The sequence below is a fragment of the Juglans microcarpa x Juglans regia genome, chromosome 4D, assembly GCF_004785595.1.
Source record: "Juglans microcarpa x Juglans regia isolate MS1-56 chromosome 4D, Jm3101_v1.0, whole genome shotgun sequence".
Taxonomy (NCBI): Eukaryota; Viridiplantae; Streptophyta; class Magnoliopsida; order Fagales; family Juglandaceae; genus Juglans; species Juglans microcarpa x Juglans regia.
The window spans coordinates 30,752,871-30,768,923 of NC_054600.1; the positions used below are offsets into that span (position 1 = coordinate 30,752,871).

Below are 16,053 nucleotides of genomic sequence, written 5' to 3' on the forward strand. Positions count from 1 at the left end.
TAACGTATATAGTTGTAAATATTCCTATAAATATCAAGAGATCCTCACAGCAGTTCGCTTGAGGTATTACCTTTTCAATCGGCATGTTTTTTTTACGCAACTTCTAGAAATTCCAACATCTCACAGATTTTGTTTGGTCTAAGTGTTCATTTCTATAATGGCCTGAGAAAATCCTTTTCTCTTTTTTAGATCTACAAGTATTCGATTTTATTTTTAGATTTGGTTTCTTTTCGTGTATATGGGTATGATTTATTTAGTGAATTTAAGGGATTGTGTTTGGATCTGCCTTGCTTTCGTGTTATGTGTATGCTGGTGAAAGTGATAACATAAATGGATAAAGAGGATCAATTCGAGATGATCGATCTCCAAAGATTATGCTAGGCAAAATTCTCTGCCTTTTTGTTATTATTCCTTAATATTTAAAGATAACAAAACCAACTGACTGGCAAAATAATTGCCTAAATACAAGAAATTAAAATATTTGAAAAGAAAATGATAAACATGACCACCTTAATCCTATGATAATGTTTACTTTCTAAGACTCAGTCAACTGACCACTGATCTATTTATAGCTGGTTTGTTTATTTGCTTGCAAACCCATCTCGACTTTCGTAAGGACTGGACCTCGTGGACCACATGGGCCACAAGGCCACGTTGGCCCGTAACATTTCGTCTATATGGGTATCATTTTTTTGCTAAACTTGCACAAATTCAAACAGAATTTGCGTATTTGATTTTTGTGTGATGCATATGCAATGATGTAGTTAATTATTCTGCAAGAATTAAGACATCCTGCAATCAGAGAGAGGATAATAAAAAAGCATACCCAGAAGATGCCAAGATTCAGAAGAAGGGGAATCAATTGGAAGCCCACCGAAAATTTTGTGTGGAAAAGTGAGAAGTAGAAAACGAAGAGGCGAAGAAGATGAATGAAACAGTTTCTGGAAAGTTAAATAAGTACAAAACAGATAGAACTATAGAAATGTAGAATGACCAAAAGGTTAGTTGGTTGAGAAATAACCAAAAAAGAACAAAACAAAATTTCATCATAAAACTAGGGGTAAAATAGGGAAAAAAATAATGGATGAAAATTCACTGTTCACTCCATATTTGTTATGAAAAAAGCTATAAAGAGATAAGTGAAACATTGTAAAAATATACTTTACACCGTCCGTGAGATGAAGAAAAAACACAAAACAATGAGAATTTTGTCAGAAAATAGAGGGCAAAATAGGAAAAAAAAATAGTGGACAAAAATACTGTTCATCCCCTATTCACACTTATTTAATATATATATATATATATATATATATATATATTTGTGTTTTGAGCCGACTTAGATTCTAAATTTCTATTGTTAATTAAGAACCATGCAAAATCTTCATGTTGGAAGTTTGAACCGCTTCCATGTGGAGTATACGTTTCAGAATTTTTGAAAGTTGGTGTACAAGAAAACACACCTTCAATTTTATTGACATAATAATATTTGATTTATTAGATAAATTTAAAATTAAAGTCTTTTACAAATCAAGTATTGTCAATGTCGATAAAATGAAGGGTGTATTTTTGAACACCGACTTCCAAGTAGAAGAACTCTTACCCAATACAAAAATCTTCATTATACGAAATAAAAGTTCCTCTTTGTCCCCTTCTCTTATTTCCTTGCACAATGCTCGTATTAGTCTGATCAAAGAATATATTGAATATATTTGGAAAAAAAAAATCATTTTAGTAATAAATTTATTTATAAGAATAAAGTTTGTCAGAATAATAGAAACCAAAATATTTGAGTAATTATTAAGCAATATTATTCAAGTATGTAAACAAGTATTCTTATTATAAGAGTATATAAAATATATTTATCTTCAAGATCTTTTTCAATAAATCCCACCGGCACTCTGGCAAATAAACATAGCACATATTTCAAGAGTCTTTATCACAAGCATAGAACGTGGACCGCTCTACGAAAGTAGGAACGGGGGCATGCAGATATGATATCAGCATATCACATTTTCATCAAACGCATGGATATATATGTAAAAAAGGTCGAGTGCTAGTACTCTTGACCCGCTCTGATAAATAAGTCCACATCCAGAGCGAGCAAAATTACAATCACACAACTGTGCATATAACTGCATGTGAAAGGTGTTTTTTTGGATTTTAGTCTTAATTAATCCCTTCGACGCAAAACTCCTTTACGTCTCTGTACAAAGTATGCTACCCTACTAAGCAAGTTCAACTTTTTGCATGGGAACCGCCTAAAACATCTCTATATAAACCCGTTCTGCATGCATGTTTTGCCAAACCATCTGAGTCTCATTCTCAAGCACAAATCACCTATCTTTGAGAAGCAATTCTGTAATTCAGGACTCAGATCGATCGCATGGCGGGTGATCATCAAAGTTCGAGCTCATTCTCGACAGGAAAGAGTGCACAAGAGAGAGGCTTGTCGTACGTCCTCGATTGTTACGTGGTTCCAGCCCCACAACGAGAGAGTTTACACTCATAGGCCGCCAAAGTTCCCGTTGTTGATTTGGCTGAGTTGAGACAGGGTCCAGCTCGACGGTCTGTCGTTATCGAAGACATTCGAAATGCTTGCCAGCGTTTGGGTTTCTTCCAGGTAAGCATATGAAGAATTCATTTTGTGTAATTTAGCTTCAGGCAGCGAGATTTGTACGTAATTATGTTTTGAAGTTATACGCTGCGCTAATATTGGGCTTTGCGGCGGCAACCATGTACGTACAAGATCGTCAACCATGGCATTTGCCAATCGGTGCTGGACGGAGCTCTTTCTTCAGCATTCGATTTCTTTAAGTTGCCAACCGGAGAGAAGATGAAGTTCATGTCCAACGACGTTCGCAAGCCGGTGAGGTATGCGACAAGTCTCAAGGATGGGATCGACAAGGTGCAGTTTTGGAGGGACCTCCTTAAGCATTATGCGAATCCCTTGGAGGACTGGATCGATGCATGGCCTGCTAATCCACCGAGTTACAGGTACTTATTTTCTTCTGATAGTGATAGGTATGGAAAATGATACTCCCGACAAAGTTTACTGATTAGTAACACTGATCGGTATCTTTTTCGATCGGTACCCTTTTTTATACCGATTCTCGATGAATGTAGCTAGCGTCATTCGATAGGTATATATATATATATATATATATATATATATATATATATATATATATATATATATATATGATAAGTGCATTCGCGCACGGCATACGCAACGTACCTTTGCATTAGAATAATTAATCTTGAGTATTAGTTTAGAGCTTGCAAGCTTAATACAAACTTATTTTATAAATGTGAGATTTACTTAAAAAAAAAAATTAAATTGGATCCCCACGTGCATTTTATAAATTAAGGGACTTGCATCGATTTGTATGTCCTTAACTTTTATATATTATTTTTCTTGTCAATATATGCTGCCTAAGTACTATTTATAACACAAATATATGATATTATTAATTAATTATTAACTAGCTAGCTAGTATTGAAGTAGGTAGGTCTTATATATAGAAATACAATACGTCGACTGGACGATGATCTAGTATATATAATATTATAGCACGAATGCTGCATGCGGCCTAGCTCGGGCCTCTTGTACGTCACATGATTTCGGCTAAGTTGTGTCGTCGCTCACGATCACATGCATGCACGCATCTTGCTTTATTACGTACGCTGTTTCTTTTCATACTGTCCGCATGATATTTTTATTTATTGTCAACAAAAGGACAGCCACCGTCTTTAATTTATTGAAGATCGTGTTCATTTAAATTATTTATAATAAGATAAATTATGTAAGAAAACTTCACATGCACTTCTATTTAATTAATATATAATTTTTTTATTTTTATCATTCTATCTTAATATTTAAATATGTATATATTTAAATAAAATGATAAATTATATATTGATTAGAAGAACGCGTGTAGTGTAAAATTTTTTTTATAACATGTCTCTTATAATAATCCTATTTCCAATATAATCATGCACGGTTACATGTTAAACATATATGTATACACACACATGATCAAGAACAAGTGTAATTAGATATATAATAGATGATCAACTTCTGCCTAAATATATACATGAATATATATTTATTTATTTTTACCACGGATACATTTCATAATTAATTATGCTAGCTCGTCGACATACATCCAACTTTCATATTTTGATCTTTGGCTGAAAGAAAACTCTCTCAGGGAAAAAATGGGGAATTATTCTACGGAGGTGAGAAAGCTTGGCTTAGACCTAATGGGAGCAATCACCGAGGGTTTGGGCTTAGGTTCAACATACTTGAGCGACAAAATGGACAAAGGAATGCAAGTCATGGCAGTCAACTGCTACCCACCGTGTCCAGAACCGGATATTTCACTTGGGTTACCGCCTCATTCCGACTACAGCTGCTTAACCATTGTCCTCCAGAGCTCAAGGGGCCTCGAAATCATGGACAAGGATGACGGAGAATGGGGAGCAGTCGAGCAACTTCAAGGTGCCCTACAAGTGCATGCGGGCGACCATCTTGAGGTACTGAGCAATGGCTTTTACAAGAGTGTGGTGCATAGGGCTTCACTCAATCCTGACAGGACTAGAATCTCCATTGCTAGCCTACAAAGTTTGGGCATGGATGAGCTGATGAAGCCCGCCAAAAAGCTTGTGGATGAACAACATCCGAAGGGGTATAAAGAAAGTAGTTTCAGAGATGTTCTAGATTTTCTCTCCAAAAATGACATTGGGGAGGGAAAGAGTTTCATTGACACGCTTAAGATGAAGGGATAATAATGTTAATGTACTCGCTTTGAAGGTGTTCTAATTCTTAGCTCGTATTTCCCTAAATTAAAGTTCTGAGAACTCATTATAGGGTTTGTTTGGAAATATAGTCTTCTGCTAGTTTGGTTTTGGCTACAAGTCAGCCTTGTTGGCTTGCATTTTATATAATTTTCAAGCCCCTAGGTTTTTGGATCCAGTAATATATGGCCTATTGGGTTTTTTCTGCGGGTAGGCTCCTGTGCCCCTGTTTTCTATATATTAGCCAGGAAGGTATCTAGCTTTTTTCTCGTGCCTTTGATATGTACCGGATCATGTATTGCGGCAAAGAGGCCAGGTTACTCTTCAAATTTATTAGAAGGTCAAAGGCCGAAGGGTTATTTTTCTTCTTCTCTCTAAAGTTATTTCGAGTGCTTTCAAATATTATTTGTCTACACCATCGGTTATCTTTTAAAACCATGGTGTATATATATTATCTTTTAAAAACAAGATAATATATATAATATATGCTTAACTACAAGATAATACATACATATATATATATATGCTTAAACAATATGTTAATAATATTTTATTTAACTTTTAATTTTAATTACAATTCATCTCATCTGTAAAAATAAATGAAACCTTAAAAGTTATTAACATCATGTTTGGATATAAAGATAGTTTCATCTCATTTCATCATTATAATTTTTCTAAATTCTCGCATAAAATATAATAAATAATTTAATTTTTTTAAATCTCAAAACAATAATAATATTAAAAAATAATATTTTAACAATAACTTATTCAACTCATCTAAAATCATCTCATCTTATCTCATCTCACTATCCAAACGATCCAAAACTTTGACACATTCCAAATTTTATCCCAAAAAACAGAGGATACAAATAAAAAGAGAAAAGCTTGGCTTCAAATCCGGTATAATTAAGGACAAAGTGCCATCTCATTCTCATCTAGGGCTGACAGAGTAAAAAATGATGGATCCAGTCAATCTATTATGCCACAGAAAAATAAGGGTAGTCAAGGCTAATACGAAACTGATTTACCCAAAAACAATCCACTTTTCTTGAACTGCAACCTTCGCTCCCTCCCCCGGCCCTCTCTCTCTCTCTCTCTCTCTCTCTCTCTCTCTCTCTGTGGCGCGCACACACGAACATTCTGATTTTCATTCTTTTAGATTCGTATTTCCATTGCTTTTCATATTCTCTCTTTTCATTCTTCCGTTTTCTGCCAAGGAGAAAAACAAAAATGTATAGATCGGCGAGCTGGAGCCGCGTCTCTGACGGCGACGATTACTTTAAGCATGGACCCTCACCTTCGACGAAGGAGTCGCCGAGCATGCAGAGATTGACAGGTTCGTTTGAAAGCAATAATGAGTTGCCTGTCTATGACCCTATCGCGGAGTTGGCTAAGAAAGAGAGGGCACGCGTCAAGTTTGCAGAGAATGCCGTGCATGTCATACCCTTTGTCCTGCTTCTCTGCGCCACTGTTCTCTGGTTCTTCTCTAATCCGGGTAACTCTGCCGAATCCCAAAAGGAAGCCTTCTATTTGATGGTTTAGCCATTTTATAACATTCAAACGAGTTTGATGGTGCAAGCAGCAAGACATTAATGTGGAATTCCTTCAACCGATATTTATTATTATGAAGTTTTTTTTAGCATTATGTGTTCTAGGCAACCAAACAAGAAAATCTCGAGCCCTAAGTAATGTTTATTCTTTAAATAATTGACACGCATTTTGGATTTTGGATGCAGAAGTGGATGTGGGAATCAGAGGAGATTCAGCAGCGGCAAGAATCGAAGGATTGACACTCGAAGGAGAATTTGATACTGATAGTGATGGCACTCAAACGGGTGCTTTGCCGATAGTCGATTTTGGGGATATAGACTCACCGAAACAACTCGAAGGTCGCAAGGGTCCAATCAAATTGGCCCTCAGATCTTTCAAATGATGCCTCCGTGGGTAATGCATTACACTGCTATGTTTTTAACTTTTTGCCTACATTTTGCCCTTCAAACCAAAAAAAAAAAAAAATGCTACGACATTGTTTTGCTCTCGGCAGATTCTATAGGGACGGCAATGGAATAAATATTTTGTGTCGTGAATTATCAATATTTTTTCAATTCATAACATAAGCCGTCAAATTTGAATAATTTATAGACTCACCGTTTGTTTAAATAGTGATATGAAATGAGATAATTTTAGATAAAAATTAGAAGTTGAATAAAATATTGTTTTTTAATATTATTATTATTTTAAGATTTAAAAAAATTTAATTTTTTATTATATTTTATATAAAAATTTAAAAAAATTATAATAATAAGATGAAATAAAATAAAACCATTTCTGACGATTAATTCGTTTAGATATTATTATTGGGTGCATTGATGGTAATTCAAAAGCATTAGAGCATGTCGACCAACCAAAACAGTCGTTTCCAAGTTGCCATTTTGTTTGTGCATCTTCGTATGGTTATGCATTCAACTAAAAAGATGGTGCCTTTTGGAGTCAGATGACTCAGACCCCTTTAATTTGTAGTTGGCGCGGCAATTTCCTGGCCACAATTTCTTCAATGTTTGAACACCCATCACGTTCATATGCTTGCTTGTTATCCATCCAAGGTCCAAAACTATAAGGACTTGATTGGACTATAAAACTAGTTCATTTTTATTTAATAATTAAACCAATTTGGTAATTACAGTTTTCCTGCGTCTGTAGAAGTGACACTGTCTGTCAAAAATAATAATTTGTTTTCGAGCAAAAGTGATTTAATTTGTTTGAATTTGTCTCTTTATTTTCACAGCTTATATATTTAATTTTTTTAATTTTTTCACTTAACAATTAAGAAAATGATTTTTTATGTATTAGTATATTTTTTTATTTTTTAAAAATATTTAAATATATTAAAAAAATTAAAAATAAAGAAGATAAAAATAAAAAAATAACTTTATACTAGCGGGCACATCTAGCGGTCAAAGTTGGGCGGCACACTAGCACAACTATTTTCATTTTAGTTTGGTTACGCAATTCAGATGAAATAAAATATTTTATTGAAAATTGAATAAAATATTATTATAATATAAAATTTTAATATTTGATAAAGTTGTAATGGTTATATAAGACGGGTTGAGATGTAATAGTTTGGTTCGATTTTGTATAACCAAACAAGCCAAGTCTCTAATACTTTGTGGTTAATTACTATCCTCGTTTCATTTTAATTATACCACGTTACAACGTTACGTTAATGTGATGTTATTTATAAATTATTAAAATTATTATTAGATTCAATTTATAATATTTTAATTAATAAAGTTCACTAAAATAATACAGATCATTTTTTTTCTCGACAAATAAATCATTTATGGATAAATTAACGGATACAAAATACAAGTTCAGTGGGGTGAGAATCTCCTAAAGTCTTCTCAAAGCCAATACAAGTCACAACACAAAAGTAAAAAAATAAAGGGGGTGATCGGAGCCAAAAGATTGACTTCCACCTAATTCCCACAAAGAGAGACCACTTGGTGACATTTTTTAAATAGTTTGATGAACAGACTATAAAATTGCAGCTGGAAGCCGTAGTATAAAGGGATGTGTTGCAACGTGTTGGTCTGGACTGACTGGAAGGAGCTGTCACATCCACTTTCACTTGATCTTTGGTTAGGAAAAGCATGAACATAGTGTAGTAATTGAAAACAGTGACGAATCGCCGACTAGGGGGCGTTACTGGAGGTGGTGGCGCATGCAGGCCACGCATCACAGCTGGAGTGAAGAGAACAATCAGATCTAGAAGATTCGAAGCCGTAGAACTCGAAACTGCCGCGTGTGGTGGCAGAGTGCTTTCCAAGGCGAGGCGGCGGGTGAGGATTACGCGTAGCATAAGCTGCGTGTGAAGCGAATGCGCTGCATAGATAAGCATATTTCTGTTGCTAGCTTGACGATCGGCACCTAGAGAAGTTGAGGAAGGGGCGTGTGTCCACCCTAAGTCGTCGGAAAGCAACAAATCAATAAAGATAAACGATGCTACCAGAAAACTAAAAAAGAGAGAAAAAAACATATATAAAAGGAAATAAAGATCGTGGCTGGCGAGGAGGGGAGGTGGGTGGAGCCGAGACATCAACCCCCCTCCCCCCGGTGAACGAAAAAATTTTCTGAGAGAGGATTAATAAAGTTTTGTTTAAGAATACAGATCATTTGTTTGTTCATCATAGTGGGTGTACGTATTACTCTGTTAGGTGCATCTCCCCAACGACCAATAATAACGCCACCCATTACTTACTGCAGCTAAATGGATTAGCCATTAACATGGTTGCCTATGGTCCCTCCCAGACGAATAAATGCCACTTATAAAGCAACATTTTCTTAACACGATATAATTTTATTAACATAATTATTAAAAAAAATCATTCAAATTGTACTGAAATGTCGATAATTAACCAAAGACTGGCTAATTGAACTAAAAGATTAATTAAAAGAATAATTGTTTCATTACGGTTCTCCTTTTGTAAGTTATTTGTTTGACTTTTTTCTACCGCGTGTTTTATTTTATTTGCCACTATAATATCAAATAAACTCGTATTTTTATTTTTGTTTTTAAAGTTGTCGTCGGAAACAACATTTGGTGAGATAAGTTTTCACGATTGGAATTAATAATTAAGATTTAAAAAAAGGGATAATTAATCAGTATATAATTGCAAAAAAATTATATTAAATTAACATAAACCAAAAACTGGTTACTAGGTTCTGCGCATCAAACATTAAAAATGTTGAACAAAGTATATTTATATTTTCAGGGAATAGTGAAATTTAAATGAAAGGAATTGTTACAAAATTTCTTAAGAGCATGCTTGGGTAACATCAAAGTCCTAAACAATCTCGTAATTTTATTTATAAACATTATTCAAACATAAAATATTTATTTATTTTAAAATTTAAACTTTTCAATTAATCATTATTCAAAAACAAAAATCAATAAACTTTTATAAATTTTAAAATAAAAATTATATTCAAAAATTATATTCAAATAACTTTTTACTTTTATCTATTCATTTTGACAAACTTCAATATAATACTTATTTTAAAATATATTTATTTAAATTTTGTCTCTATCTTTCCAAAACCCAATAAAATATATTCAATCAAATCATTTAATTACCATTCACAAAATTTGAAATATATTTTAAATTAAAAAATTTTAACAATTTGACGTGGAAGATCAAGCTACACTAATTTGTGATATTTATTTTTTTGAGATTTATTTATATATCAAATATTTATTTTTTAGTAATTGATATGTTAGATTATTTAATATGAATTTCATTAATAAATATTCAAGAATGACAAAATCTCCTCAAAGAAGTAAAATTACAATTAATTAATCGATAAATTAATTTTTAAGAGATTATAGAGTAATTAATATGCTGACATGAAAAATTATATTTATTAATCGATAGGAATAACATATTTAATAAATTATTTATAAGATATAATTTGACTTAAAAATAATATTATTAAAATTTTTAAATTAAATATATATTTTTTTTTTGCTAATTAAATGTTGATGATGATGTAGCGAAATAAAATAACTGCAGTTCAAAAAAGAAAAAACTCCACTGAAATATATCACATCACATGTGCATGGGCCACTCAGATCCGTGCAAACCCGAAGTTTACGGTTTCGTCAGCATCCTTTGTTCGTTTCTGATCTCTCTACGATCCCTATTCTCCCCCATTTGTGTTTCACTGTCCAATTCGAACACCGCCCTCTTTAACACCATAACCGGGTCTACTGTTCCCGGTCTGGCCGGTCCTATCCCGGTCGATCTCCTCGCAGATTAAACACCACCGCCAACAACGAGGACAACAACTCGGTCATGAATCCTGAATAGTAAGTCTCTCCCATGTCAATCTCCTCGTCGGGATTGTTACAGCTTTAACCTCTGTTTGGTGGCTTAGAGATTGAGAGGAGATAGAAAAGAAGATTCTGAATCGGTTGTGAATGCGATTTTATCTTGTTCGTAGTTTCTTGCAACCAAATGCAACGTGAATTGGAAAATTTCTTTAGATCTCTGATTGTTTTGTGCTTTTTAGGGTGGTGGATCATGGGTGCATGAATTAATAGTTTTTTCCTCTTTAGGAAATTAAGTTGATTCGGGAAGGTTCATCAGTTAATTCGTACGATTTAGTTCGCCTTCCTGTTTGGTTGCCGAAAAAGAAAAGAATCGGGAAAGGAAAGAAAATAAATGAAACTTTAATGCTTTATTCTCTTATTGGTTATTCGATGCTGTGAATATTAGGCTTTCGTACTGTTAGATTTATGATCGTAATCGCAACTAACCGGAAGCATTTTTTTCCTTGGCTGTTTAGATCTGCAACGAGAATGCTTTAGCTTGGGTGTGCAATTACAATTTTTTTTTTTCTCATGAGAGTACTCGTCTCCGTCATTGCGATATAATCACTTTATCTGGATTGCGATTTTCAACCTCGATAAGTTGACCAACGACAGTGTTTGGGTTTCAGATCTCAATGTTTAGTTTGATGGCATAACTCTTTTCTGTATGGTGTGCACGCGCCCAATCGCCTTCATCTTTTTGTGTCGCTCAATGTACACATCCCATATTTGTTTCGTCCACTAGGTTGCAAATATATTAAGATATTTTTGTCTAATCTTCTCAACTATATCCTTCTCTCGAAGTTAAGTATATAATTAATTGAAGTTTAGGATTGAATTGAACGTGCTAGGTTCTATGCTTAACAAGCTGCTGTTGGGGGCTGTTTGAGCCCTTTTATTAGTGGTCACAATCTCGGAGATGCTCCTTCATTAGTGGCTATTCGCTTTTGGGATTAGGCACATGAATACTATTTTCTGTTGTTCCATACCATATGCTTGTCACTAAGTCGTTGTCAGGACAAGGATCACGCCCAAGCATTTAATTGAAGATATTACTGAATTTCTTTCTAAGGCCTCAATAATGTTTATTTTTAGCCCCATGAATCCTTTTGTTCTATATTTGAGTACAGAGATTTATCTGTTAAAAATGAGTTACAGCTTCGTGACTCAGATGAAATCGTGGGGACAAATTTATTTATTTTTAATGTTCTCTTCTGCAGTGACTATCTGTTCAAGCTTTTGCTTATTGGAGACTCTGGTGTTGGCAAATCATGTCTTCTTCTGAGATTTGCTGTAAGCTTTCCAAAAGCCAGGCTACATTAAATGCCCCCAATTTGTTGTGGGTTGATATTTTTCTCCGCTGCGTGCCTCCCTGGATATTGATTCTCATCCAGTTCAAATTTTTTTTTTTTGTCATCCATTTTGTATATGTTTATCCTTGCTTTCTTACTTGCCAAGAAGAAAATTTGAGACCTAGTTCGTGCTAGGGTGGGCCTGGAAAAGATGTTTGTGTCACTGCTGGAAGTTTTCTGCTTGCCGAGCATACTGAAGCCATTGTGCTTTTCTTGAACTTTCCTTTTACTCTTTCCACCCTTTATGATAAGAATTGTCTTTCATCACTTTGATACAGGATGATTCGTACTTGGACAGTTACATTAGCACAATTGGAGTTGACTTTGTAAGTATCACCTGGGTTTTAGTGCATGCTATTTTAAGTGAAGCAATATGATCCTAACTCTACTTTTCCACCGATTGTTAGAAAATACGCACAGTGGAGCAAGATGGGAAGACGATAAAACTTCAAATTGTAAGTACGACTTATTCTCCCCTATGTTTTCTTGGAGGCGTCATGCTAGTTCCCGGGCATTTATTTAGCTGATTAATTGGAAATTGCAAAGAAGTCTTGTTAAGATTCTGTTTAATCAATTTTTACTATTATCGGGTGTCTGCCTTGCCTTGTTATTGAACTATCTGATAGGAAGTGTGACATGAAAGTAATCCAATGGTCTTTGGATTAAATGGCATCTCCTCCCTTTGAAACATGTGAAAGGTGAGGTCACAGGTTAAACCTTGCGAGGGTGTGAGAGTTGTATTTATTTATCACTAGAAACATGTTGTAAATATAAGTATAGTATTTATGGTGGTGATAATTTCTATCGACTTATAAAAAAAAAAAATTCTATTGTATTGTTTTGGAAGCTATCATTAGAAACATGATATGAAAATAAGTCTAGTAGCTGTGGTGCTAAAGGTTCTACGATATTTTTTTGGTGGAATATGATGATACAGTTCTGCCACATTAAGGATTGATGTCTTCGAGGGGATTGTGGCTCCAATTTCTGGGATACAATAAAATCTTGATTTATTTCATGATTAGCCATTAGATATCTACATAGCAAATTACTATGATGTGGAAAAGAACTGAAAAGGATATCGGATTGTAACAGTATCCTATTTTAAATGAACATAACAATCTCTGAGATCTGGCTAGGTGTATCAAATGTTAACTCCCTATGTACTTGGGTAGTGCCTTTCTGCTCATTAGTAAATTTATCTTATAAAAAAAATGTCCTAGTTGAATGACTCAATAATATATGCTCTAACTAAATGAGAAGCTTAAAATTATAAAGGCATGGAGACTAGATAAAAAAGGCTACTAGATGATCTGGAAAATCAGAATCATCTCTAAGATATTTGCTTTTCACTGATGACCATCTTCATGCAGATGTATATTTGGATGGTGTCATTGTTTTACTAGTGTTAATAGATTAGAATGGGGTGCATATCCACAACTTTCTGTGTTGTGGCATTCTGTGCAAGTTGCTTTTGTTTCTATCTAGTTGTTGAAACTCACCTGCTCTCTCTCTCCTCGAACTTGCAGTGGGATACTGCAGGACAAGAGCGATTTAGGACAATCACCAGTAGCTATTACCGTGGAGCACATGGCATTATAGTAAGCTCTCTCTCTCTCTCTCTCCTCCGTGTCAGGTTTTTTGGCACTTTGCTCATGGTTGTGCAGTGAGTCTGTCATCTGTGTGTGTGAATGTATTGAATTTGTTTCACAATGTTCTTGGCATGTGTGGCAGATAGTTTATGATGTGACAGACCAAGAGAGCTTTAATAATGTTAAGCAATGGTTGAGTGAAATTGACCGATATGCTAGTGAGAACGTAAACAAGCTTCTGGTTGGTAACAAAAGTGACCTTACTGCTAATAAAGTTGTGTCCTACGAAACCGCCAAGGTAAAAGCTGGTTTCCTTCAATGGCAAAACCTTGGTTATTTTGTTTTTTTACTGGATTATTGATAACCCAAATAATGCTGTTGCATGTGATCTGAATGGGTTCTAATAGGCTTTTGCGGATGAAATTGGCATTCCATTTATGGAGACGAGTGCTAAAAATTCTAATAATGTGGAGCAGGCATTTATGGCCATGGCTGCTGACATCAAGAATAGGTACTTCTTATGTATATGACTTAATTATATCTTGTGGAAATAGAGTAGAGAAGAGGTATAGCATACGTAATTTACAAGGAAAAAGCATGTGTTGGACAGCTTCGAAGGAGCGAGTTAGAAAATACTCAGCTTCAGTTTTTGTTATGGTTGGTTAAGTTGCTTGGGGACAGGATTTCCTTGTATTTCAAGTACCATCTTCGTGTGCAATTGCCTTTTCTCAATGGTCAAAGTAATTCTTTCATCACTTTTTGCAGGATGGCGAGTCAACCAATGAACAATGTGAGAGCACCAACAGTGCAGATACGAGGACAACCTGTTAACCAGAAGTCTGGCTGCTGCTCTTCTTAGTTGCTTCTTTCGATATTCCTTTGGACGTAGGCATGTAAGAGCAGCCTTCTCGCTGAATCGAAGTGGAAGAACCCCCTGAATACCATATGATTATGATATGCACGTCCGGTCGCTTTGTTAGATTTTCTCTCACTCCATTATTTTTTCGGTTTGTTTCTAAAGGGTATGTACAAATGATCTTATTCTAGCCACAAGGCATTCTCTATTACAGTCAGTGTCTAGTAATTCGACTTTAATCTTTGTCATACTAAATTCGAAGTAGCTTGCTGATACAATGATGAAATGTTAGCTTGGCAGAGAGGTGCCCTTTCTGTCAGACCGTATTCAGTTCCTTTTTTTTAAAAACAAAATTTGTGCTAGAAATTAGTAGATAATGACTCTACGTTTTTGTCGTGCTTTGCATTTCATCTATGATTTTTGGATGCCATGGGGGTTTTCAGATTTTGAAAAATACACATGAATGTTCCCCACTCACAACAGTTTTTCACACGTGTTGAAATCAAATGATTTTTATCCTGAAGACTTTTGCATGATCAAGCTGGTGGGGCATTGTCAAGGAATGCTAGACTGATGTATAATTACAGCATCATGAGTAGAAAAGTTTAGCTGGGCCCCCGGGGCAGAGAGGGATAACTACTTGGGCTGGAAAGACGGGCAAACTAATCATAAATGGCTCGACACTTCGGACAGAAGAAAGCTTCAAATGAAAGGCTCGAATATGCATTTGGAAATAGCGCAAGATTATTTCCCAAAATACCTTCTAAATACATAAAAAAAAAAAGACATTTATTTGAATTTCTTCCTCTTCCCATTTTCCATTTCCACTTTTTGCTCTTTTAATTCTTCCTCGTTTACCAATGGTCCATAGGAAGATTCACATTGAAAGATATCAATCCAAAGAGAGAGAGATTCAAGCCTCTTTTACTTCTAATTACGCTAATTTGTTTGTATAGCCGGGATTTGAGCCCTCGTTTTGGACAGTGAAATAAAAAATTTATGAATAATAGTTAGATAATTTGTGAATAGTAGTGAAATAATTTGAGTCAAAATTTTTATTGAGTTTTAAGAAATGAGAGAAAAAATTGAATAAAAATATTATAAAAATAAAATGTTATTAGAATAAAATATATTAATATTATTTTTATTTTTTAATTTGAAAAAATTAATTATTTTTTATATTTTATATGAAAATTTGAAAAAATTGTAATGATGAATAATTATTATATTAAAAAGTATGAAAAAGAAATTGAAAATTTTTTATGTTTAAATAGTATTCAGATGTTGATATGAGATGAAACAAATTTTTATCGGAACCTAAGTCTAGATTATATTTCTTCGTAAATACTCTCTCTCTCTCTCTCTACATATAATATATATATATATATATATATATGAAAAAATATCTATTCTTTTTGCACTTGTTTGACTGAAACTGATTTTGTTCCAAAAAACTTATCAAGAAAAGACCCACAAGGCGCTGCCCAACTCGAGTCGTATGATTGCCATATGCGCAACAACTGCCAGACCAATCAAGTCGTCCTCGCAAGGCCTTGTATTCCAAATTCAGCCAAGTAGTAGTAC

At 34.3% G+C, this 16,053-nt stretch overlaps 3 protein-coding genes across 3 annotated transcripts; all 3 read left to right on the plus strand.

Moving 5' to 3' along the window:
- Positions 1-2,383: 2,383 nt before the first annotated feature.
- On the plus strand, positions 2,384-4,788 carry LOC121260290 (flavanone 3-dioxygenase 3). Its single transcript, XM_041162116.1, is given in 3 exon segments — positions 2,384-2,620; positions 2,747-2,994; positions 4,212-4,788. Coding segments are annotated over 3 exon segments (1,062 nt in total).
- Positions 4,789-5,839: 1,051 nt separating this feature from the next.
- Positions 5,840-6,965, plus strand: LOC121260951. The gene is made up of 2 exons (XM_041163056.1): positions 5,840-6,292; positions 6,534-6,965. The coding sequence occupies exons 1-2, from the start codon at positions 6,028-6,030 to the stop codon at positions 6,728-6,730; spliced, it is 462 nt and encodes a 153-aa protein (XP_041018990.1). The 5' UTR covers positions 5,840-6,027; the 3' UTR covers positions 6,731-6,965.
- A 3,425-nt stretch (positions 6,966-10,390) lies between these two features.
- LOC121260954 (GTP-binding protein YPTM2-like) lies at positions 10,391-14,788 on the plus strand. The gene is made up of 8 exons (XM_041163059.1): positions 10,391-10,666; positions 11,890-11,962; positions 12,300-12,347; positions 12,429-12,476; positions 13,551-13,622; positions 13,756-13,911; positions 14,021-14,124; positions 14,379-14,788. Exons 1-8 carry the CDS (start codon positions 10,653-10,655, stop codon positions 14,470-14,472), a joined length of 609 nt encoding a protein of 202 aa, XP_041018993.1. The 5' UTR covers positions 10,391-10,652; the 3' UTR covers positions 14,473-14,788.
- Positions 14,789-16,053: the final 1,265 nt, after the last annotated feature.